At 41.7% G+C, this 26,708-nt stretch overlaps 1 protein-coding gene across 1 annotated transcript in view; it reads left to right on the top strand.

Moving 5' to 3' along the window:
• cdk14 (cyclin-dependent kinase 14) overlaps positions 1-26,708 on the top strand; it is a gene marked incomplete at its 3' end in the record, with an annotated part of 171,082 nt that overhangs the window by 8,965 nt on the left and 135,409 nt on the right. Inside the window, 1 exon segment of the mRNA XM_037676477.1 lies at positions 15,623-15,868. Coding sequence (XP_037532405.1) covers positions 15,638-15,868 — 231 coding nt within the window.

Genomic DNA, 26,708 nt, shown 5'->3' with positions numbered 1-26,708 from the left:
TCTTTTTTGAAATTTGTCTAACCATCTCTTGGTGGCACTAAATGCAGTGTTTTGGTGGTTGAACCAGGTGATCGAAGGTTCAGCTTTGGATGTGTTCCTGCTCCCCGCTCCTTATTACATAGCCATGTCTCAGTTCCTCCACGCTGTTTTCTGCAAGATGATCATACAGTAAAGTTTTTTCACCTTTGGGGGTGGCTGTGGCTGAGTGGTTAGAACAGTCGTCCACCAATGCACCAGTTGGGGGTTCGAATCCACCAGCAGTCACATGTTGAAGTGTCCCTGGGCAAGACACTGAACCCCTCATAGCCTCTGATGTGTGTCCCATCAGTGTAGGAATGTGATAAAGCACTGATTTCCTCCCAGGCTCTGATCGAGGTGGCAGCTTCTGTTTCTCCTCCCCCGTTTTTTCCTTCTTCCTGCTCTGCTCTCTGTGTGTCTGAAGTGCCTGGGTCTCATCTCCCGAACATAAATTAAGAAGATTATGGATTTGGTATTGTGGGCGTTCAACTCTATTGATAAGATTTTTTTCATCAAAGCGACAAGTTTCTGGAGAACCGGCGTGTCCAGCTGAGACTCACGCTGTGGGGTACGTCATGGATTCGTGGGGAGTGTGGCAATTGATGTCCATTACAGTCCTGTCTCAAGAGGATGTTGAAGACGTTTACATATTTGGACTTATGATAGCAGGGACTCTGCTTTTTGGCATCGGCGGGGCTCTGTTTTATCGACTTTTGTAAAAGACATCGGCAGCAGTTTTGGCCATGGAAAAGCTTCTGAGTCATTGTCAAGGTCTGATCCTCGCTGTGGGAACTTTAAATCGTCTGGTCTACGAGCTTAACCGTAAGGTGGAGGCGATTGAGAATCGCAGACCACCTGCGGCTTCTGAGACTCGTCAGCGTGGTGGGTTCTACCTTGAAGGAGACTCATAGCATGGATCAGTGGAATGGAATCCCACAATTAGGCTTTTTCGGAACCAGAACGCCCAGATGGACTCAAGGCTGAAGGAAAAAATCTGTCTGCCTGAAGAAAAAACAAAAATCGAGCTTATCTAATCTGACTCCCAACGGCCTCGGAGACAGGCTGACTATCAAATTTCTCCTGGGACATGAGTACCCAAGGACAAAAGTTTCATCTATCGCACCCCCCCCCCCCCCCCCGCAAGAACTTTCTGTGCAAGCTTATCAGAACTACTGGCTGGAACAACATCTTCAGAAACTGTGGCTGATCTGAAAAAAGTCTCTTAGACAAATCTCAACACCTCGATGTCAAATGCAAATGTAATCATGTTTTAATTGTGCTTGCTGGTAGAGTTTTTTGATGTCTCAAATCGTGTCCTGATAGACAAGATGTGAAAGATCTTTTTTTATAAGACCACTATCTACCCTCATGTTTCTCCCCCTTTTCCTATCTAAGATTATTATCTGATAAGGATAAAATGGCCGTGCTCTCCTGTAGTTGCAGCTTCGTGCTCTCCGCCCATCTTTCGGACGATTGTACGTACATATTCGCGTTGTACCTCTGTGCAATTCCAATAAAGTTTATTCTGATTCTGATTCTGATTAGTCTCTTTATAATGATTTGTTCAATTAGCTTTGTAGATCTAGCAGAGTGCTGTATGAATGGGTAAATGAGGACACAGATTGTTGTGTAAAGCGCTTTGAGTATCTCAATAAAATAGAAAGGCGCTATATAAGTACAGTCCATTTACCTTTGGTGTTGGTATCCAAAGTGATGTGTTTTTATTCTGCAATCATTAAACCAGACAACCAATGCAGCTTCTATCTTAATAACCATGCTGTAGGTGGCCAGCAACATTTGCGTAGGTATGGCAATCTTAAAGTTTGTCCAGAAGTTCCACTTTCTCTTTAAGAATTGTGGATTGTTAGAATTGGATTGGAATTTGGATTTCATTTGGATTGGATTAGAATTGTTCCAGAATTGCGCCGTTCAAGGTAGTTGCATGTTGGAGCAGCTCTGTTACATCCATTCTGAGATTTTGCTTTTGAAAACTTTCATTACTAATTGTTCTGGATTTGAATCGCTTTTTTTGGATGATTACTTTCTCTGGTATCAGATGCTGTGCCGCTGGAAGGATTTTTACTGAAACCTTTTTTACTTTTGGACATTTGTTATGATGCGTAACCATGACAACAAGGTGGTTTTCTACAACTGGGAGTTATTGACTAACATCTCAAAAGGTCAAATAAGACCTCAGCTACAGCCCCAAATCCAAAATGAGTTGAAAAGGAGGTGCCATAAATGCATTACCGTCTACCTGGAGGCTGTGCTCGAGTGCCTGACTGCCGAGATCTTGGAAATAGCGGGAAACACAGCTCGTGACAGCAGGAGGACTGAGATCGTACTTAACATGCAGTTAAGTCCGCGGTAACGAGGGGCTCGGCAGGCTGCTGGGAGAAATGGCCATCGCTTGGGGAGGAGTTCTGCCTGGCATTCAGGCAGTCCTGCTGCCCAAGAGGATGAGAGATCAGCTGGGTCTGGGTGGATGGATCAGCATCTGCAGCCAGTTTCTTTGGATCTGTTATGGGACGGACTGCTACAAGCGATCCTTCCTGCCCAAAACTATCAGCATCTAGAACAGCTCTTAATGAAACCAAGATGAGCTACAACAACGATTAATTTCCCTTTGGGATTAATAAAGTATTTTTGAATAGAATTGAATTGAATTAATCGTCAGCATCTTCCACTGGCGTGTTCGTTCGCCACCAGCAACACAGAACGTTTGGAAGCCGTCAGTTGAAAAAGAGCGGAGGTAAACAAACTTCCTGCTACGTGTGTTAGCGGCCGTCTGCTAGTGTAACAACCAATCAGCACCCTGGTTACTAAGCATTTCGGTTACAATGCATTTCTGGTGTTTCGGTTTGCCGCCGGAAACTTTTGAACGTAAATAACTTTTATAAACCATAACACAATTAATGTCCAGTTGAAAAAGAGTGCAGGTTAACAGATGTCTTGTACTGTAACAGCAAATCAGCACCCGGGTCACGTGGCACATTGCCTCTTTTTCTTAAAAGAGACATGTCTTCACATGATTTACACGTTCTTTTGAATCTTACGTTTGTAAAGTTGAATTTTCTTTAAATACTTTTCCATGTGACATGAATTAAATTTTACTTTTGAAAGGCCGTTTCAGCAGTCATGACTTTGCTGTGCAAAAATACTGTTCGGCAGAAAACAGTGGCCAGAGGCACTACAGAACAGCACAGCAGTCACCAATCTGTCAACAATCGTGTGTAAAAATATAATAATTATTTGTGCAATATTTTGGATGGACTGTACATCCACAAACTGCGGTAGAGTGACTCCGTGAAAGTCGAACCGCAAAGTAGCGAGGGCCTACTGTGAAATACTTATTTATATGAATTCATCCTACTTGCACCATTATATTCTACCATGTTGATATTTGCTATATTTCTTTTGGACCTTGTAAATATTATATTTCTTTTTCAGTTTTTGGTACTTTGTACTTTATTTTATACCTTTATTGCATGCTTTAGTATTTCTTTTGTTTCTTTTTTTCTTTTTATAGCAAGTCTAATCAGTTCTTCTCATCTTGAACATTCCATTGCAGTGTTTTGACATTGTGTTAACCTGCATATGACAAATAAACAACATAACATAACAATTACAGAGGTTTTTTTTCCCCCAGTGGTATGAACCACTGTCATGGAAAAAACAGAAAGTTTACTCTCCTTCAGTTGTAGTTTTTTTTTTTTTTTTTTTTTTTTTTTACGTATAAGGTCATAATCAGAACTGGGACAGCTGTGGCTGAGTGGTTAGAGCAGCCGTCCTCCAATGAGAGAGTTGGGGTTTGATTCCACCAGCAGTCACATGTTGAAGTGTCCCTGGGCAAGACACTGAACCCCTCATTGCCTCTGACGTCTGTTCCATTGGTGTTTGAATGTGATCTGATTATTCTTTTTATAGATATAGTAGAGTGCTGTATGAATGGGTAAATGAGGACACAGATTGTGATGTAAAGAGCTTGGAGTATCTTGATAAGATAGAAATGTGCTATATAAGTACAGTACATTTACCATTTAATAATAATGAACTAGTTTGCCAGGTTCTAAAATGATTTACATTTAGTGAACAAAAACACCCAACAGATTTCCAGTGTCATTATTTGTTAAACAAAAAAAGAAAGAAAAAAAGAACGTCAAAGTGGAAAGCTGTCAGTGAAATACAAAGTCCCTCTTTTCTATAAGTATCAGTATAACAATATATTCAATTTGCCAAAAGGTGTGCTGGTTCACCAGACCAGTGCCAGCCCTGTCCATAGTTCTTTTTCAAACATTGGACTTTTTAAACCAGCAGGAGAGGCCTCATCAGTTCTTGGTAAATGTAACACACATCAGTCACAGTGTTCACCTGAACAAACACAGACCTTCTAATCTTTTCACAGTGGGACTAACAGGCGTTATAATCCTCACAAATCTTTAGAATGGATTCAGACAGTTCTTTTTAACAGGATATCATTTGAATATTGCAAGGAAAACTCTTCCCCTCCAGCCACCCCTCACTGGGTACTAGACCTGAACACCGTCTATGTCAGCATATTTAGACTGATCCAACTCCCAGACAACTCTCACTGTCGTACACGTCTGTGGTCATGTGTCACCAAGTAGAAGTTCCACTTTGATGCCAGTTCACAAACAATATGCATTTGTTTATTGCATCATTGCATCCTTTTATTCTAGTTGTGTTTCCAGTTTTGTGCATTCTCCATGTCTTGTTTACTATTTCTGGTGGAGTTCATGGCATCGTTACAGCGCCACCGACAGGCCTGGCTTAGTTACTACAGCAGCTGGCTTGTTTTCTGCATGTTTTTGTGGCTGATTTTTTTTATAAACATTTCTGTTTGCAAGAATATTTTTAAGACATTACAAATAAATACAACTGTTGTTTTGGGGAAAAAAAAGCATTTCTGTGTGGACAAGATCTGATGCTCACGTTTCATAAATGACTTACACTGAAAAGTCATCACTGACTTGATGTCATTCATCAACAGGCAGGTCCGTTTACTGTTACAATTTATTCATACATTAACTTTTTTTAAGTTTAGAAAATATCTTGCTAAAATAAAAAACATAAGCTGATAAAGAATCAAACATACAGTAAATTCTTGACAAAAGGGGCACTTATGACATCAAGTGGCAAATGAGGCAGGTCCTCCAGCACTTGAAGCCACCCTCCTCCTATTTTCCAGATAGTTAATTAAAGATCAGCATCCTGACATGCCAGAGTCGCCCTCTTTGTGCTTCTCATGTGTCCAACGCTCGTTATTTTAGTGCTTCTTGCTGTTTAATTATCTGTAGCTCAAATTACTTTCAGAAAGCTCCAACAAAAGGCAGAAGCTGCTGTATTTGTGGAGGTACCAGATCTATTAAGACACACAAACCCCCCCACCCCGCACACACACAGTGTACACTGTACACAAAGTACAGTGAAATAAAGCCGTGTGTTCTGCAGGCGGTGTGAATAGAGGGGGATGAGGTGTTTTTTCCAGCCTCTCCTCTTGGCGTATCGTCTATCTATCATGTTGAACTCAGAACGATGAGCCCAGGCAAGCAGATAGCTCTGCTTTGTCTTGGTGTAATGGAAATGCATTCACACTGTGGGTGAGCCCAAAACAGGGCCAGCTTAACATTGTTGATAGCCTTGAGTTAACATGGCACACAAGTAGGCTCTATGGCTGATTGGTCTTTAATGGCCTCCATGGTTCTTGTCATCATTCAAGCTAATGCCATCAGTAACTACTCCTCTGGAGATAGTTGAATTAGCCGGTCCTGCCTGCTGTGTTACTGCCCACAATTTCCAATATTTCATGACAGCTATAAGATAAGATGAATGTTAAATGATTCCTGAGGGGTAATGGGGTCATGACATTAGTACAAAATTAATTATAAATAAGAAAACAATGCAGTGCATCATTGTGTGTTAGTGTGAGTGTATTGGTAAAACAGAGCTTTAATGATAGCAGGGGGATATTACTGATTAAAGAGCTCAGTACTTCAACCACAATCAATAAGGTGTAACTACATGTTTAACGGGGTGTTCTGTTACAAAAGAAAGTCCGATTTAACAAGTCAATCTCATGTTGCCATGAACTGAACTTCATTTTGTGATCATTCTTTAAATGCCTACTGTTTGCCTCTTTTGTGAAGAATAGAGCTGCTACAAATGTTTAGTTCTAAGATCTTCCTGCTTGTCCTGTTGATTATGAATGGAACATTGTGGAGCTCTCATCTTGGATGTTGAAGGTCCGTGTTTCTGATGATGTTGCTTTCAAACATTTTCTTTGTGATGTTTGATTCCAACTCTAAATTGTCCCTAGGTGTGAGTGAGAGAGTGAATGGGTGTTTGTCTCGTTTGTCTCTATGTGTCCCTGTGATGGACTGGAGACCCGTCCAGGGTGTACCCCGCCCCTCACACAGTGATTGCTGGACATGGACACCGGTGACCCCCGTGACCCAAAATGGAAGAAGCGGGTAAAAGATAATGGATGGATGGATGTTTGATTACAGAGTTTAGAATATTTTCATGAACTGATGGCAGATAAGATGCTAAAATAAAATAAAACGTAATATTATAATACTTTGTTTGTACTGGCTGGGACTGCCTTCATGGGAAATAAGTTGATCTCCCTGATTGTCACTGCATGAAGGAAATAGTTTTAGTTCCTGTTTTGGTCAACAAAACAACTTTGTGTTTTAAGTTTCATTGCTGCACAGTTTGATCTCATTAGTTTTGGATGTTGCATGGCCCAGTTCAGTTTTAGTAGCTTTTTGTAATAACAGTAACATATAGAGACTTCTGACGAAACTGAAAGTATTTGATAAAGTAATTGTATGTACTTATGTGTTTCACAATACTAATGTTAAGCAGTCCACAGGAAAGCATATTTTGCTTACTAATAAAGCAACACCAAAACAAACTTATAAAATCAAGACTAATAGAATATTCTTATATTTTGCACTGGAAAATGGAGTGATGAGAAATGCTTTTGTTTGCTGAGTTATAGGCCGATTGCAGTGATTTATCAATAAATTAGCATTTCTAAGATATTTTTGCTCTTTTGAGGAGCCCCAAAACACTTCCAGCAGCGTTCCTAAGCATTTTATTAAATGAGCTTGGATCAGTGACACTGATCAGGTTATTTGCAACTCTGGGAGGACAGTTCACATTCTTTCTGAAAAGCAAGACATAAAATCACTCAAATCAAAATATATTCTAAATAGAGGCACACTAAAAACTTTGGCTTGATCAATCAAAGGAAAACATGCCATCCATCCATCCATCCATCCATCCATCCATCCATCCATCCATCCATCCATCCATCCATCCATCCATCCATCCATTATCTTCCACTTGTTGTGAAGTCAGGTCTTGGGGGCAGCAGATTGAACAGGGAAGCCCAGACATCTCTTTCCACGGCCACCTCTTCCAGATGTTCTGGGAGAACTCCAAGGTGTTCTCAGACCAACTGTGAGACGTAGTGTTGTAAAAGCATGTCAACCAAGACAGCCCCACAACATCCAGAGCCTTAAGGGAATCAGGGCAGATTCTGTCCATCCCCGGAGCTTTTTAACTACCTCGGCGGCCTCAGGTACGGTTATGGACAGACCAACCCCAAAGTCCCCTGACTCAATGTCCTCCATGGAAGATGTGCCGGTGAGATTGAGAAGATCTGAGAAATAATCCTTCTACCTCCTAACATCATCACTGGATGAGGTCAACAGCTTCCCACCTTCACTGAACACAGTCTTGGGAAAGCGCTGCTTTCCTGTCCTCAGCCACCTGATGGTTTGTTTGAATCTCGTCAGAGCCAATCAAGAGTCTCTATCTAAGGCCTCACAGAACTTCTCCCACATCCGAGCTTTTGCATTAGCAACAGCTAAGGCTGCGGACCGCTTGGTCCTACTTTACACCTTAGTTGCCTGTGTCCCACCAGCCAACAAGGCCCAATACAACTCCTTCTTCAGCTGGACACCCTCCCTAACCCGAGATGTCCACCACCAAGTTTGAGGATAGGCACTGCAAGAAGCACCAACAATCTTTTGGCCATTGCTCACGGCAGCTTACTCAACAACTGAGGCGAGGAACACGGCCCACTCAAATTCAATGTTCCCTGCCTCAGGTGGAATCGGACCCGGCATTCACACCCCGCCTCCCCCCCAAAGACAGATCCATTTAAGTTTTTTTTTTCTTCTGCTCCTACTCCCGAGCGTACTGCATATCACGTTACATGTCCACCCATCACTGTAGAATTTGGCCGTGTAGGCCACCGTACAGCAAGCTAGTTAGTTAGTTAGCCAGCCCCCTTTATCTGAATGAAGCCTACTAGCATGGAGCTGGAGAACAGCATAATTTAACCTGCTCCTTCGACTTTAAAAGTCATTTTAGATCCTTCAATGTTCTGAGGAAGATAGAGCTTGACAAGAGCACTGTTGTTTGCAAGAAGTGTCAAATAAAATTACGGTACAGTATTTTGGAAATACGACAAATGCACGGAAGGAAGATGAAAGTGAAGCAGCCGACCAGTGAACTGAGCAAACTTCCAGCTAATTCTCCAAGAGCTGTGAAGATTTCCCACTCCATCTCCTGCACAAAGGATTTACGAGCATACAGCTCAGTCGATGGCGAGGGGTTTTGGTTGATTTTTAATAAGCTGGACCCAATGTACATTATGACTTCACGTAGCTTTTTTAGTGATAAAGCAGCACCACAACTCCACCATGAAACAAAGAAAAACATGAGAGAAGCTGATGCACCAGCTGCAGCTCAAAATTAGCTGTTTTTTTCTCATATTATACAAAAACTTATAGACAAGTTAAACAACAAACTTAATGTAATTTGTCTTTTTAACAGGTTGAAGAGGACAGATGAGACACATCACCTGGAGCCAGTTCTAAATGATACAATTTAAATGGTTTATAAATCACAGTTCAGAAGAGATTTTGTGTAGATTTGCACAGGTTTTGAAATTTTGTTAAAGATTTACTAAATATGAATCAAAATGGTTAAGACTAAAGTCTGTATATTTCAGATTAGGTTAAGTTTTGAAAATATAACAAATGTTAGAGCAATATGGTTAAAAAAACTGTGAAGTCTGTATTTTATGTTGAGTTAAATGTTCATGCACTATGGTAGGCTGAAGTCTTTCTATTTATATATTTTGAATTATTTGTCTGTGATGGACTGGAGACCTGTCCAGGTGTCCCCTGTCTCTACCACAGTGATAGCTGATATGGGCACCAGTGACCCCCGTGACCCAAAATGGAAGAAGCGGGTAAAAGATGATGGATGCATGGATGGATGGATGGATTGATTCATTGATTGATTGATTATTTGTTCTTAGATTTTTATTTTTATTTTAGAAAAAGCCAGGCAGCTAACCTAACCTATTACTGGTAATTTAATTTACAGCATTTTATGCACTCCTACATTTGTTCCTGATTTTGTTATGAATATAAAATGATGCAAACAGATTTGATACAGTAAATAACCTAAAATTGTTTTAAATAAATGTTCTATTTGTTTACATTGTTGTTTAATCTTTTCACCTTGTCAGTGACATAATTGAAACAAAATTTGACTATTTCAATAGAAAAATTGTTTCTGAATCGAAGATCGCTTTTATAATAATAATAATAATAATGAATTTCATTTGTAATGCACTTTTCATTAACAAAAATCTCAAAGTGCTTTTAAATCAAATCAAATCACCAGACACTGACAGATTTGCACCCCTAATGCAAACTCAAGCACAATTTCTCAGCATTTTCTAGTGACTACATGTCACTAAGTTATTTGTTTTGCATTAATAAACAACATATGGTTATTTCAGTTGCAAGACTACGTAAACATTAATTTATGTATTTATATAAAATAAAATGACTATTTACTGGGCCCCTCCAAAAATATTTCTCAGCCCACCCAGCTAAATTCTTCTGGAGCTGGGTCTGGGTGGAATGCGGTTAAAGCTCTCTAGGAGATGTGAGTTGAAAATTTTTCTGATGGGTTCTTCTGCCAAGCATTCCCACCAAACCCTCTACACATTTGGGTGTATCGGCTCTGTCCGGAATTTTCCCCCACCATCTGATCTAACTCACTACCAGGTGGTGATCAGTTGGCAGCTCAGCTCCTCTCTTCACCCGAGTGTTCAAAATCAGATGACACGACTACAAAGTCAATCATCAATCTACGGCCAAGGGCATCCTGGTGCCAAGTGCACTTATGGACACCCTTATGCTCGAACATGGTGTTTGTGATGGACAAACCATGACTAGTATAGAAGTCTAACAACGGAACACAGCCCGAGTTCAGATCAGAGAGGCCGGATTCCCCCCAATCACGCCCCTCCAGATCACACTGTCAATACCCACATAAGCATCAAAGTCCCCCAGAAAATTAAATGAATCTCCAGCTGGAGCACCTTCCATCACCGCTACTAAGGATTCTTAGAAGGCTTGATACTATTAACTGTCATTTGGCGCATAGGCACAAACAACCACAAGAGCCCATCCCCCACTCAAAGTGTAGGGACACTACCCTCTCTACCTGGGAAAACTCCAACATACAGCAGGCACCAAGTCTGGTGGGCTAAGAGTACACCCAAACCAGCTTGGTGCCTCTCACCATGGGCATCTCCAGTGGAATAAGGTCCAGCTGCTCTCAAGATGGTTGGTACTGGAGTCCATGCTGTGCATCGAGGTAAGCCCAAATATATCTAGTCGGTAAAAACTCAGGCTCCTTTCTTATCAGAGGGATTATGCTCCATGTCCCAAGAGCCAGCTTTGCAAAGCCAGGATCAGAGCACCAAGGTCCCCACCTTTGGCCATTGCCTATGGTGTCATGCATCTGATTCACAAGGACCCTCATACAGGTGGTGGGCCCACAGGAAGGCAAACCCATGTTGCTCATTCGGGCTGAGCCTTACCAGGTCCATGGGTAAAGACATGGTCACCAGGTGCTAACCAACGAGCTCCTCCCCCAGGCTTGGCTCGATGATGGGGCCTCAGTAACCCATGTCCAGGTAAGGGACAATGAGCTCCTTGCACTTTTCTGTCCATTTGTGTCTTCTGAATCGCCCTTGGCCTGTCACCTAGGACCAATTTGCCTTGGGAGACCCTACCAGGGGGCAATTATAATGGCCCAAACAGCATAGTTCCTAGGATAATTTATTTTCAGAAATAGGTTTCTAAGATCATACCATTGGTTGGTTCTCTTAACTATCTATCAGATCGAAGGCAATGTGTTCAACAAAATGATATTTCTTCCAGTTATCTAACAGTCAGTAATGGTGTACCACAAGGCTCTGGGTTAGGTCCCACCCTCTTTACAATCTATATAGGTAATGTAGGTCAAACCATTTATTGTCGAACTTAAACAGTTGCTAAGGCTTTCCAGCTTTTGCAATCCGCCTTTGACATCATCCAGTCAGATGTGTTCCATCTCAAACTTGTCCTAAATGCCGATAAAACCAAAGGGATCCTTTTTTTCAAACAGGAAGTTAGTCCCAGCAGTTATTCCTCTGATTTTATCCTCAAATGGTGTCCATATTGAGTTTGTCGATTCCTATAAATATTTGGGTATCTTGGTCGACTCGCATCTCTCCTTTAAGCTTCACATGGAAAACCTAGTAAAGAAACTAAAAGTTAAATTGGATTTCTTTTTCAGAAGTAGATCTTGTCTAACTCGGAATGCTAGGAAACGCCTTGTAACTGCGACATTTCTTCCCTCTATTGACTACGGTGAAGTTATCTATATGAACGTGCCTAGAAGCACTCTGCAGATGTTGGATGCTGTCTATCACAGTGCATTAAGATTCATAACTGGCTGTGATTATCGTACCCACCACTGCACCCTGTATTCACTGGTTAACTGGACATCATTAACTTCACGCAGACTCTCTCACTGGTACATTTTCATCTTTAAATCACTTCTTGGTCTGCTGCCTTCATACATCTCCTCCTACATGTCTCTGTGTGAGTGCAGCTACAGCGTGCGCTCTCATGACATTATTACCTGCAGTGTCCCCTCATTGAGGACTGAATTAGGCAAAAGGGCCTTCTCCTACTTCGCTCCTGTTTCCCGGAATATCTTACAAAAAGACCTCAAGCTGTCGACCTTGACCTTTCTAAGTGACTTCAAACATCTCAAGTTCCTGGCAAAAACCAATGCAGACATGTTCCTGTTTTTAGTTTTCTACACCGCCTTATAAGCTAGCTGTTTTTTGCTACTATTCATCTTGATTGTCCTTTTGGTTGCTATTTTGTTTTGATGGTTTTGATTTATAAATGGACTGTACTTAAATAGCGCCTTTCTATCTTATTGAGATACTCAAAGCTCTTTACACTACAATCTGTGTCCTCATTTATCCATTCATACAGCACTCTACTAGATCTCTACAAAGCTAATTGAACAAATCATTCTAAAGAGACTAATCAGAGCTTTATCACATTCATACACTGATGGGACACACATCAGAGGCAATGAGGGGTTCAGTGTATTGCCCTGAGACACTCAGCATGTGACTGCTGGTGGATTCAAACCCCCAACTCTGCATTGGTTCATTGGAGGACGACTGCTCTAACCACTCAGCCACACATTCTTATTTTTTATGTGGCATTAAAAAGGTATATTGTCTTTGTAATAAATAGTTAAAGACTAATAAATATTTTGATCAATTTTAATCTGTTCATATTGGGCAATTAACCTACCTATCTCCCTACCTATCTATCTATATCTATATATATATATATATATATATATATATACATAAATACATATTGTGTGTGTATTGCCCCTCAGACGTCATGATTTCTTAAAATCTGTATCAGCACTGGTCATAGAAAAGCTCATATTGGTCAGGCTTTAATTGATGTGTAGACTGACAGGATAACAATAAAAGATTTAGCAAGCATAAAAATTTGCTCTTTTTTGTTCAATTTGTTTGGTAAAAAAATATGTCTTGCCAAGTAAAACATGCCCTTATTATTGATACAGAAATATGTTATTGGATTCTATAGTAGCTGATCCATAAGTGTGTTGGAGTATGAAGTTAGTTCCTTAACATGTAAAATAAAAGTATTAAGATAATTATACAAACATATTTATGTATAATTTGTTACAAATCCCATCTGCTGTCCACTTGTGTTACTGCTCCATTTTGTCTTAACTTTGCTGTGTGTTTGTTTGAAACAAAATATACTCAGCTTAAGCATTGGTTAATTTTTAAGTAGAGGTAAGAGTCAGTATCATTCAGGACATCTGAAACCTGTTTCTTCCCACAAGTTAGACTCCTTTTGTCATCATTTAATCAGACTTTGGTTTTTTGTTTTGTTTGTTTGTTTTTTTGTCCCAGTTTTCAGGAAGTAGTTGTTTTGCTTTTTTTTTTTTTTTTGTTACCACTGCATTGTTTCTGTTCTGGTGATCCTCTGACTGGGAATTCTTGGAACGAAGCGTGTTCTCAATCACTCATCAAGTATTGATGATATGTTGTGTGATCAGCTCTGAATGAGTCTTTGTTTTTGTTTGTTTCTGTGCTGTTTCAGATGACAGCTGTTGCCACTGTGGCAATAATGGATTTACATGGGACTCATGAGGACAATGTGAAAGTAACTTTATAGTGCTGATTTCCAGATTCAGCTCTTTTTATACTCTCTGAGTGTTTATTGATGTATTTTGTGTTGTAGAGCCCTTTAAGTATCTTGATTAGATAGAAAGGTGTTATACAAGTACAGTCCATTTATTGTACAAACTATCTTGAATATGCCTCCCCGGCTGAAAGACAAAATACATCAGCATGTTTTGCCTGCATGTGTGTGTTTATGTAGATGGTGGTCTAGGGCAGCTGTGGCTGAGTGGTTAGAGCAGTCGTCCTCCAATGGGAGAGTTGGGGATTCGATTCCGCCAGCAGTCACATGCTGAAGTGTCCCTGGGCAAGACACTGAACCCCTCGTTGCCTCTGATGTGTGTCCCATCAGTGTATGAATGTGACAAAGCTCTGATTATTCTTTGTAGAACTGTAGTAGAGTGCTGTATGAATGTGTAAATGAGGGCACATAAAATGCACAGGGTGAGGCAGAAAGTACCGTGCCACACCGATAGGGGGCAGTGCTAACCCATATTTACACTGAAGCAGGTGCAGTAGTCGTTGTGCATTCTTCTGTTTCGCAGAGGGGCGGGGGTGAAGCAAACGGTACGCTCATTTCAATTTGTTTAGACAAAATGGAAGATCATATCTCAAAACTAAAGGATTTTTCTAAACTGGATTCTCAGTCGAAACAGAATGTATTATTAGAGAGAGGGAAAAATGAAGGCTAAATTAAAATATAAGCTTCTATTTTGGGTTCATATATGTGAGTATCCAATTCCAGACAGTCAGTGCCTCACCAGCCACAAAGCTTACCGTACATCACTGTGAAACACTTCATCAGTCTGAGGCCTGCCACCAAGATCTGTCATAAATGACATCTCTTTGATGCTGTGGAAGTCTTTTGGATGAAAGACAAAACGTTTCTCCCAAAAAGAAACTGTCCCGATGACATGATTGAACTTTTTTGTGATCTGGAGTAAAGGGCTGAATGTGATTAGTATTCTGCCAGGCTGGTTTCTAATTATAGTGATGATTTAAACTTAAATATACCTAAACATTAAATAATGAAAAGTTTCCTCTGCTTTGCACGTGGGCTGCGGTAGCATGGTGGTCGGTGGTTGTGTCACATGCCCAGCCAAAGTAAAAACAAATAAAGAAAATAACTTGCCAAATCGTCATGTTAATTCAGCTGCTGTGACGACCCCCTAAGAGACACATTAAAGAAAAAAAACTAATTTATATCAACACATCAGTAGTTCTTCTTCAGGTCAATCAGGTCTCTCTTGTAAATGAGTCCTCGAGGCTCATTGGGATTTACCTGTAGAAATAAAGGTTGAATGAATTAATCAAAAAACAATTTGACAAACTTGTCGACAGAAGCAACTTGTTGTGTAAATTAGTTTATTGTGTCCAAACAAAAGGCTCAAAGAGTCAATGAGCTGCAAGGTGACTCCTCCTCATGTGTTAGAGTAATTAGAAGTTCTTCCTGCTGGGGAGTTTAAATATTTAATTCTTACCGAGCTGTGGCAAAACATGCCGTACTTCCTGGTTCCTTCATGTTCAATATGCTGAGTCTGCGGTGGAGGAGACCCTGGTAAGGTGCTTTGTGATGAAAACAGATTTGAGGGGTGGGCATTGAGTTTTCCAGATGGGCTTGTTGGATCAGTCGTTGGCATGTACATGTACACAACAGAACTGTACCGGTGTTGATGTGCGTCCGAGATAACATGGAGGCATGTGAATGCTTGGATCAGATGCAGCGCTGCAGAACTGACAGCACGCTCAGGTTGTTTTGATCAGAAAAAAATGGAGATGAAGATAAAAAGGTTCCAATCCTTGTGATAACTTAGAGGTAGGAAAAAACAGACCGGCACAGGGATGGAAAGCAGAATTTACTAGACAAGCTTACAGGTGTTCAATGGTGATTAGTGTTTAAACAAATCATTTTCAATGTTCACTTTTGTCTTTGCTTTGTTTTCCTTCTCTTCACTGTTTTGACAGATATGTGTCACAAAGATGTCCACACGCGGCTGCCAGGGAACCGACTCTGTCATCAAGCCCCTGGACACCATCCCTGAGGACAAGAAGGTGAAAGTTCAGCGCACACAGAGCGGCTTTGACCCCTTTGAGAAGCCCACCAGTCAGGTGAAGAGGGTCCATTCTGAGAACAATGCCTGCATTACTGCCAAGAGCTCATCAGCCAGCAAAGAGTCACCCAAGCTACGCCGACATTCAAGTCCAAGTTCTGTAAGTACTACTTGTGTGGCTTTTTGTGGGAAAAATTTGCAAATTAAGATAAACTTTAGGAACTAGTTTTATAGTTTATAGCTTCCTAAATATCAATATACAATATTTATGATTGTGCAAACCATTCAAAGGTGTGACCCATCTATTTCTGTTTTTGCACTGGCTGTTGCTTTTCTTCTGAATGCTCAAATCGTTTTGGGGAATGCCTGAAGGCATCCTCTTATTATTATCCACCTGAAAAGGCTCTTACTCTTCTATCAACTTTAATGTGGCCCCAACCACAAAATACTAACCCCCACAAATGTTATATCAAAACAACCGGCTCGACACCGTGATGTGTGCTCTTACCTTTATTGGTATTTCCAGTTACCATGGTGATGTAATTTGCAAACAAAGACAGCATTTTTCTCATTGATTAACACTGACAAAACTCTTAGTTTCTAACTGTCACAGCTCATGAACAACTGGTTGTTTTTTGTTTTTTTTGAAACTCACAGAAAGTAATCATTTGATGTAACTCTAGAACTGATAGACATTTGGAGCAGTTTTGATTCAAGATGGCTGCCACAGCTACCTCAGAAAACACAAAATTAACAATAACAATCAATCTTTGAGCTATTGAGCTGAAATCTGGTATGGTCGGAGCTGAGAGTGAATTTTATGCATTCCTAATTCAAATAAAAAATCCAATATGGCTACCATAGCTACGTTTAAATGGATTTCACTCAGCTATTTTTACACACATAGAACTGAAATTTGGTGAGGTTGTATCCCCATCACAAACTGAATCCAAATCAAACATCCAAGATGGCTACCATAATTTAAAATAAAAATGCCTATAACTCATAATTTTGCAATCTTCAGCTGAAATTTAGTATAGTGGTAGCTGAGAGCGAACCCAAACACATAGTACTGTCCAATCACAATTTTAAATCGACAGCATCCTGGCAGTCCCTGTCAAAGTTTCTCCAGGAACTTTCTAGTTTAGTTTCTGCTTCAGAGTAAGTTTTCTTACCATGGAGGGTTCTGAGTATGCACAAAACCTCCATAGTGAAGTGGTGGTGGTGGTATATTACTCTGCTGGCTGTTTATTGGAGTTCTGGATTGAGAGTGTGGTGGGAGTGGTGTCCATGACCATGGCCACGTCCAAGCTCCCATGTTCCATTGTCATCATGAGGTTTTAAGCACTGAGGCCTCATGCCAAATCCAAAAATTCCCATAGAAACCCCGTTGGAAGTTGTGGGAGTCTGAGGTATGTCTGGGTAAAATTCTGCCCATTTATTATGTGTTTCTGAGGTCAAACAATCCTGTTGGACTAGAAGTTCTATTTCATCCCAAACGTGCTGGGGTTTAGGTTAGGCCTGTGTGTGTCACTTAAAATCTTCTACATTGAATTAATCAAACCATGTCCTAAAGCCCCCAGTATACTGCCGCGTACGTCCATACGCAGAGGTACGCACGTACGTACGCGGAGGTACGAGCGTACCTCCCAGGGCATGTCCGTGCAAAGCTCAAATTTTTATGACCGCATACTAGGAATGTGCAATATGGCATAAAATTCATATCACGATATGTATTGTGAAGGGTGGCGATAACGATAGATATGGCGATATGTTTTGGGTATAAAACTTAATAGGAATTTTTTAAAAGCATAGGGTGTCCTTTTGCTATCATATATTTAGAATTAAAAAAATTCCACTACTAGGTCCAGAGAGTTTTTAAATAATAAACAAATCAAGTATTAGGCTTCGTTCTTGTAGTGCAAAACAGTGCAAAATATATAAAATGTGGTTTTAGTCTTATGTTTTAAACAAAATAATATGTTGTTAACTCTTAACAGTTTAAAGTCTTCTCACTTAAGAAATGAACAGCAACAGAGCAGCATTTTACACTGAAACACTTCACCCTCCAACCCTCGAGTTGGCGACTCCTTCCGCTTTAATGGAGAGCTGACACAAAATGAGTCTGTGGCTTTGACCAGAGGGTCTCGCAGTAAAATCACACAACACAGCGTTCTTTTCACAGATCAGAGAGCAGTTTTCTCTAAAGCTGACCAACGCTTCCTTTCGATGGAACAAAAACAAAAAACTTTCAATGGAACACAGCGTTTTGCGCATGCGTCAAAATATGGCAACACTACGGCAAGCCGGCTGTAGTTAGCTTGTAGCTTCGCTACTTAGCCCTCAAAGAAAAGACTTTAATGCCACTTGCGCACAGTTTTCAACAAAAAAAAAGTAACGATTAAATCTGACAACTCTGATTTTACACTTGAACACCACTTTTGCACAGTTTTCAACAAAAAAAGTAACGATTAAATTGACAACTCTGATTTTACATCAGACACAGCATTACTGCGGTTAGCCAGTAGAAGACAGATAGATCTCTATCGTAGGCTAAATTTCTATCGTTTCTACCATATACCGTTTATATCGCACATTGCTACCGCATACGCGTACGCGGTGTCTCACAATAAACTGCCCAGCGACGGACTGTTTTGTATACGACACCAATGTATTAAATTCCCCTTCTTCATCTCTGATCTGGCCTTTTCTTTTGTTTTTTTTGCCAAGAGGCAGTGATCTCTTCCTCCTCTGTTGATGCCATGACTGAAATGGTGAGAAATGAAGGAATTTGTCATGAGCGAATTAAACTCAGGTCCAGCATGGCTGCGGGAGGTTCTGGAGATTTCCTGGTGGGCTGGTCTGATGTGTGGGCTGTAGAGCCAGCTCTCTAGTTTTTTTTTTTTTCATGTTTTAGATCATTTTATTAACAACATATAAACACAGAACACCGCTGCGGCTGAGGCTGCCAGCGCTCACTTTTTTTTCTTTTTTCCGACCTGTCAATCAATCCAATAGGCGTGTCAGCAAATGACTAATCGGCGACCTCAATTTGTCCCAAAGGTAAACGCCCCTTGTCTGTGAAGCTGCTCTGCAGTTGCTCGGGGTGTACTCTGGAGTACAAAGTCTGAACCCTCTGCGTACAGTACACACGTACGTACGCGTGATCGGATGTACGTGGCAGTATACTGGGGGCTTTAGTTGTTTCTCTGTGCACAGGGGCAGCTATGGCTGCATGGTTAGAGTGGTCATCCTCCAATTGGAGGGTTGGGGGTTCGATTCCACCAGCAGTCACACATGTTGAAGTGTCCCTGGGAAAGACACTGAAACCCTCATTGCCTTTGATGTGTGTCCCATCGGTGTATGACTGTGATCTAAACCTCTGATTAGTCTCTACAGATCCAGATTATTTTTGTAGAGATATAGTAGAGTGCTGTATGAGTGTGTATGTTGGATGTAAATTAAGGTTCTTTATTGTCATTCACATCACATGTAGTACATGAGGTGGAATGAAATTGTGTACACAGGGTCTCAGTTACATCCAACAGCAAAAATATAAATTGTAAAGAAACAGTAATAACATCTAAAGCCGTAATCGCACAGGATTAGTTTTGCCTAGGAACCACATGCTATTTGTAATAACTACGGAGATTGTCTGTGTAGTTAATCCCGTGCGAATCGGACATATCAGTAATTTGTAAAGTAAAAATTCCCCCACAAATTACCTACTATATTTTGCTGAACTCCGAGGTCCTGTGATAATACTAATCCAGTGCGAGTAGGCATCTCTGTGATTTGGACAGAAATTAGCTTGATCCGATACATAATTAAGCGTTTTTTTGTTTTTGTTTGTTTTTTAAGCAAAATCATTTGGAAAAATATAGAACAAGGCTATTTTAAATGAACGTGCTGCTCGCTTCGGCTTTATTTATTAATTTATTTTTTAAATGTATTTTTCTTTTTCGTTTTGGTTTTATGCTGCTACTTCCTTCACCACAGATGACAGGAGGTGCGGAGATGTGTGCGTGATCAACTAACCTATCTATCCATTATATTTACCTGCTTCTTCCTTTTCGGGTAGCAGGAGCATAGGCGTCGCAACCATTATACAGTATGTGAAGGGGACAAGTCCCCCCCACATTAAAAAAAATGTTCATTTGGACCCCCCCACTTTTACTATAAAACATTAGTTCAGGCGGCGCAGTTTCTCTTTCTTCGTGAACGAATCCATTCCACTTGATTAATAGGAGAATACTCAATCTACTAAAACTCCACTCCAGGTTTTCCTGGTTACCTCCAGATTACCTCCACCTCTACACACAGAGCAGAAACTGTGCAGGCAGCAGCTGCTGAGTCTCCTGCTTCGGTAGAAAACGCGCGCAGGTGCAGGAGATGGAGACACCTCTGTGTTGCTCACTCGCCAGTTTAGCAGCTTATTGCAGGCAGTTGTTGACCAGGGGGTTGATCATCAACATATATTCATGTTAGGAGGATGCTTGAGTGCAGCGCTATGTCTGTAGCATGTTCTCTCAGCAGTAATAATAATAATAATAATAATAATAATAATGTCATCACAATGTCAGCGCTGTATGTTTCCATACAATGGCGAAATTAGTCTCTGCATTTAACCCATCCACCACCAGGTGGTGCAGTAACTGTGACGCTGTAAGACGCTGCAGGTGTAAGAGACTCTGTGTGTTGAGGTGCATTAAAGTTAAAATGTCTTTAAAACCCCACACCTTATTGTCCTCAAGCTTCGTGAGAAACATCATTTAGATGAGTAGTGTTGAACACAAGTAAAAAGTCTAGTCGGCATGGTTTTTATTTCTCTATAAACACAAATAGTGCAGATCTGATGCTCTGTGTTAAAGTGTATTAAAGTTAAAATGTCTCTAAAACCCACAGCTGAATTTACACAAACTTGGTGAGAAATATGCTTTAAATGTGTGGAATTAAAGCAAATCTAGGTGAAATGTTGCTTTTTTCATACATTAGTGTACATTTCTTTTGCGCACACACATGCGTGCACACGCGCGTGCACACACCTACACGCATCGTTGTGTCCCCCCCACATTACGGATGTTCCATCTGAAGTCCACAAAAATCTCCTTCCTCTTCTTCACATTGATGTGAAGGTTTTTCTTTCTGCACCAGCTCTCCAGGTGTTCCACCTCCTGCCTGTAGCTGGACTCATTGTTGTTTGTGATGCATCCCACCACCTCTGTATCATCTGCAAACTTTACAATATGACAGCCTAGATGGGTAGGTGCTCAGTCATACGTGAGCTGAGTGAACAGGAGGGGGCTCAACACACAGCCCTGAGGGAAGCCAGTGCTGAGGGTTATGGTGGATGAGGGTGCAGATTGTATCTTCATTAGATAGAAAGGTGCTATATGAGTATAGTCCATTTAGCATTTAAGTTGGGATAGAGAAGGGCCATCACCAAAGTGTTGCCACAAAGTTGGAAGCATGAATATGCACAGAGTGGCTTGAAATGCTGAAGCATTAAGATTGTCCATCACCCGAGGTCAGGGGCCTAGCAATAACCCTGACAAGTATACTTGGATTCAAGAAGTAACAGGCCTGTCCAAATACATTTTGTCCATTTTGTCCAGTAAAGGTTAATCAATAAAAATCAAGATCAAACAGAGTAGGAGGTTTCAGGTTTCAGCTAATCTAACCTGCAGTCAGTGTGACTTCAATTCATGCCCTCGTGCATCTGGGCCAAAAACCAACACTTAGGAGAGGGGAGACAGAGTAAACTGCATGTGAGTTCAGCCCAATTTAATTTAATATTTCTGACTACACACTTTTCAGTTTTAATAGAGAAAGCTTTGAGAAACAAGAAAATTGTCCATAAAAACAATTAGAAAAACACTTAGAATTGTCATGATCTGGATGACTGAGAATCAATGCTCACCTTAACATGACAGCTGTAAAACAGCTGGCTTCACCTAACGTTCGGTACAAAAGCATCTATTGGCTTTGATTAGGGTGATTCCATACATACTTTGTACATACATCCACCCTCTTTACCCGCTTCTTCCTTTTTGAGTCACAGGGACCCCCATTTGTGTGTCCATGTCCAGCTATCACTGTGTGAGAGGCAGGGTACACACTGGACATGTCTCCAGTCCATCACAGGGACACATAGAGACAAACGAGATGAACAACCATTCTCTCTCTCACTCACAACTAGGGACAATTTAGAGTTACCAATCAGCCTAACATGCTGTTGTTTTGGTGCATTGTTTTTGTACTATTAGTACATTAGTGCTTAGTGTATTCTTGTGTATTCTTAGTTTAGTGAATGTAGTATATTCTTAGTTCATGACTCGGATCTTACTAATTGTTTTCTTTACAATTTGTGTTTTTGTTGGATGGAACTGGGACTCTGTGTACATAGTTTCGTCCCAGCTCATGTACCACATGTGATGTGTATGACAAATAAATCTCTCTAACTCTGACTCTGAAACTGAAACTGGAGTACCTGGAGAAAACCCACACATGCATAAAGAGAACATGTAAACTCCACCCAGAAAGGTCCCTAGACCGGGATATGAACCGACGACCTTCTCGCTGAGAGGCTACAGCTCTACCATCTGAGCCACCATGCCGCCTAGGTTGAACCCAAACATCTTATTTTGAACCCTGGTGAATAATTGGGGAATGCCTGAAGGCAGCCTTTTATTATTATCCACCTGAAAAAGCTCTCGCTCTTCTATCAACTTTAATGTGGCCCGAACCACAACGTGAACACCCACAAATGTTATATCAAAACAACCGGCTCGGCACTGTGATGTGTGCTCTTACCTTTATTGGCATGCAGTTACCATGGTGATGTAATTTGCAAACAAAGACACCATTTTTCTCATTGATAAAAACTGACAGAACTCTTAGTTTCTTTTTTTTTTTTTTTTTTTTTTCAGAGAAGGATAGATTTATTCTACTATACTTTCTGGGTAATACGAAAATAGAAGATTTAATATGGTGAGAAAACACAACCTATAAGAGGCAGCTGTGTGTCTCAGGGGACAGTATTGCTGCGAATACTTACAGTGCAAAGTTCACAGAACAATAAATCTAAAACTAGTGGATCTATAGGGCTGAGAAAGAGAGAGAGAAAAAGAAAATGTAACAAATTCGTTTTCTGCTTCAGCACCAAGGACAGCGACAAGGATTTCAGAACACATGACAGTCTGAGAACTGATACGTCAAAACATGGTCAGGACAGGTTCTATATCACAATAACACCTTTGTTAAACAACCAACAAGTCGGGGAGATGAAACTAAACAGCCTTTTTGCTTCACTGAAACAGAGTAAAGACATTGTCAGCTTATTGTGTTCCCCTTTGTGCAGTTTATTTTACTAACAAGAAAGATGGCATCCCCTCATGTTCACTCACATCATGCACCACTGGCATCAACAGTATAAGTATCACGTCCACCAGGCTCATTGTTTTAATTACTTGTGCGAGCCTGCTAGCATTTTACATTTTACAAACAAAATTAAGGTCTAGCATTCCTTGAAGGAATTTTTATTTCCCTTTCACCTTTTATGCCAGTTTTCAAACTAAGGTTTTGCTGTGTTGAAAAAATAGTGATGCTATAGGCATTTTTGTCGTACCTTAAGAACAATGTTACCGTACTTGCCGCCGTATACGTTGCACCGCCATATAAGTCGCATCAGCCCAAATATGTCTTTTTTTTTTTTTCTTCTTTTGTGATGGCCTCCCTTCTCCCCTTACAGCCATCCTCTCCACACCATTATTATGAAATATTTATTATAGTGACTATCTAGTGTAGGTTTTTTATTTTTTTTTATTTTTAATAGGATAGAAAGAAAGAAAAGACAAAGTAAGACTCCAACATATAAGAAATATATACAAATAGAGCACACGTCAAAACACCCGGCCACTGTCTGTTCACCTGCAAAGAACATGACAAAACACAGCAACAAAATACATATGTATAAAGAACTTAAAATATTCATGGCTTTGCAGTAAGTTTCCATAAATATATATACCCATACCTACGCCTATATACATACATACATACATACACATGAATATACACTCACATACATATCTATATATCTACATATAAAGCCTACATAAGCATCCCTGCTTCTATTTGTGTGTGGTTGTGAGCATGCATAAGTGTATAAGGCTTTTCTAATAGAACATTTATTAGTAACTGTGAAGCAGCAGAGACCCGACCCCCAAGACCAGAGGCAGACGAAAAAGGGGGGACCAGAGCCCAAGACCCCAGGAGGGACCCCGACCGCGGAGCCCCCAGGGCCACCCACACAGGACGAACCACTCACCCACCCCCCAGAACGGACCACAGGGGAGAACCGGAAGATCCCCACCAGCAACCACATACAGTGACCCCCCGGGGCCAACAGCGACAAACTCATAGGCCTCCGTCGGCACCCGCCGCACCGATGTAGGTCCAGGTCCAGGCACCGAGGCCCGGGCACCGAGGACTCACACCACCCAGGCCAAGGCCTGACAGGGCCAGAGGACCCGAGCCCCACCAGGCAGACACCAGGCTGAGCCGACACATGCCCAAGCGCCCAGCCCCCGATACCAAGGGCCCCAAGTGCGCCGGCAGGCAAGGGCACACCCCACCAGGGGGCCGCGCGATAGGGGCGCGATGCCAAGCACCCCCAGTTGTATCAAAGAGGGGGCAGTCCGAGTCTCGGCCTAACAAATACCCATTCATACACAGACACAATCACACTATCCCAACCTCAATCTCACATTCATTCACTCAAAGACATACAATAACGATACATTTCATTCTTATTCCCGATACACACTCTATACCCCCCAGGTCCAAGACATGTACCCGCCCTCTACAGGGGGCAGCCCATGCCCAAACCCAGGAGGTAAACCCATTCATTCTTGAGCGGAGAAGAGCCAATACCCCAGACCCGGCCCAGGCCATGCCCCGCCGACAGGACATCCTCCCACCATGAAGAGGACACGCCACCGACCACCCCCACACACCGCCAACAACCAAGCACGCACCCCCAGCCGACCGCCCGCCAGGCCCCGGCAGCCACCCCGGCCAGCGGGCCAACCATGGCACCCAAGAGCCAAGCTCAGGGGGTCCAAACAACCCCAGGGAGAGCACAGCGCCAGCACCGCCCATGGCAATCCCCAGACCCTGAACCCCCACATAGTCCTGGTTAACACCCGACGGCCTGCCCTTCTCCCGGACCCCACCCCCGGAATGGCAGTCAGGGAACTAGGTGGGTAGGAAGAGGAGAAAAAATAAATAAATAAATAAAAATAAGACCCCGACACATACACCCCCACCCCTAGAACTCTTAGTTTCTAACTGTCACAGCTCATGAACAGCTGGTTGGGTTTTTTGAAACTCACAGAAAGTAATCATTTGATGTAACTCTAGAATTGATTAACATTTGAATCCATTTTGATTCAAGATGGCTGCCACAGCTACCTCAGAAAACACAAAATTAACAATAACAATCAATCTTTGGGATATTGAGCTGAAATTTGGAATGGTCGGAGCTGAGAATGAATTTTATTCATTCCATCCATCCATTATCTTTTACCCGCTTCTTCCATTTTGGGTCATGGGGATCGCCGGTGCCCATGTCCAGCAATCACTGTGCGAGGGGCGGGGTACACCCTGGACGGGTCGCAAGTCCATCACAGGGCCACATAGAGACAAACGAGACAAACAACCATTCACTTTCTCTCTCACACCTAGGGACAATTTAGAGTTACCAGTTATACATTCCTATTTCAAATAAAAAATCCAACATGGCCATCTAAGCTAAAAAGGAAAAATACTATAAATCAGCCATTTTTAAAGATATTCAGCTGAAATCTGGTGTGGTGGTAGCTGAGAGATGTGTGCATTCTGGGTGGAGTTTGCATGTTCTCTCTGTGCTGCATAGAGTCTCTCCAGGTACTCCAGTTTCTTCCCACAGACCAAAAACATGCATGTTAGTCTGATTGTTTACTCTAAATTGTCCCTAGGTGTGAGAGAGAAAGTGAATGGTTGTTTGTCTCGTTTGTCTCTATGTGTCCCTATGTGATGGACTGGAGACCTGTCCAGGGTGTTCCTCTGCCTCTAGCACAGTGCGAAACATCCATCCATCCATTATCTTTTACCCGCTTATTCCATTTTGGGTCACAGGGGTCGCCGGTGCCCATGTCCAGCAGTCACTGTGCGAGGGACGGGGTACACCCTGGACAGGTCTCAAGTCCATCACAGGGCCACATAGACACAAACGAGACAAACAACCATTCACTCTCTCACTCACATCTAGGGACAATTTAGAGTTACCAATCAGCCTAACATGCATGTTTTTGGTCTGTGGGAGGAAACCGGAGCACCCGGAGAAAACCCACGCATGCACGGCGAGAACATGCAAACTCCACCCAGAAAGGCCCCTGGACCGGGGTCTGAACCAAGGACCTGCTCGCTGAGAGGCAGCAGCTCTACCAGTTGCGCCACCGTGCTGCCCCAGTGAGAAACAGGTAAAAGGTAATGGATGGATGGAGCTGTTTGCTTTTTGCATCTTAAAATGAAATGTTAGAAAAAGTTGTTGTTTCACACTAAAATCAGACAAAGTAAATATCCTGATGCATGCTAAATAATCCAGGTAGAAAAATCTAAAAAAGTTAAATCTGGTCCTCTGGATATTCAAAAAACAAAACAAAGCAAAACAACAACAACAAAAAGTAGAAACGTTTCGTCTTTCATCCAAGAGACTTCCTCAGTCTGAGGTGCTGTATTCAGCTCAGTCTCTTAAATAGCACCTTCTCAGAGTGGATCAACCAGTTTGCTGCTGACTACCAGAACCAGCTGCTCACATGATCAAGAAGGACCATCAGCCTAACAATGGATCATTAGCACCTGATGGCTGTTTACTGTTCACAGAGGGCTGAGTGATACTAGCAATAACAGCATTGTAAGAGGGGACAGTTGAACCCGGAGGCCTCCACCCCTGTTTAACG

Source organism: Nematolebias whitei, chromosome 5, assembly GCF_014905685.2.
Source record: "Nematolebias whitei isolate Nwh7 chromosome 5, NemWhi1, whole genome shotgun sequence".
NCBI classification, from domain to species: Eukaryota; Metazoa; Chordata; class Actinopteri; order Cyprinodontiformes; family Rivulidae; genus Nematolebias; species Nematolebias whitei.
This window is presented reverse-complemented; position numbering and strand designations above follow the sequence as displayed.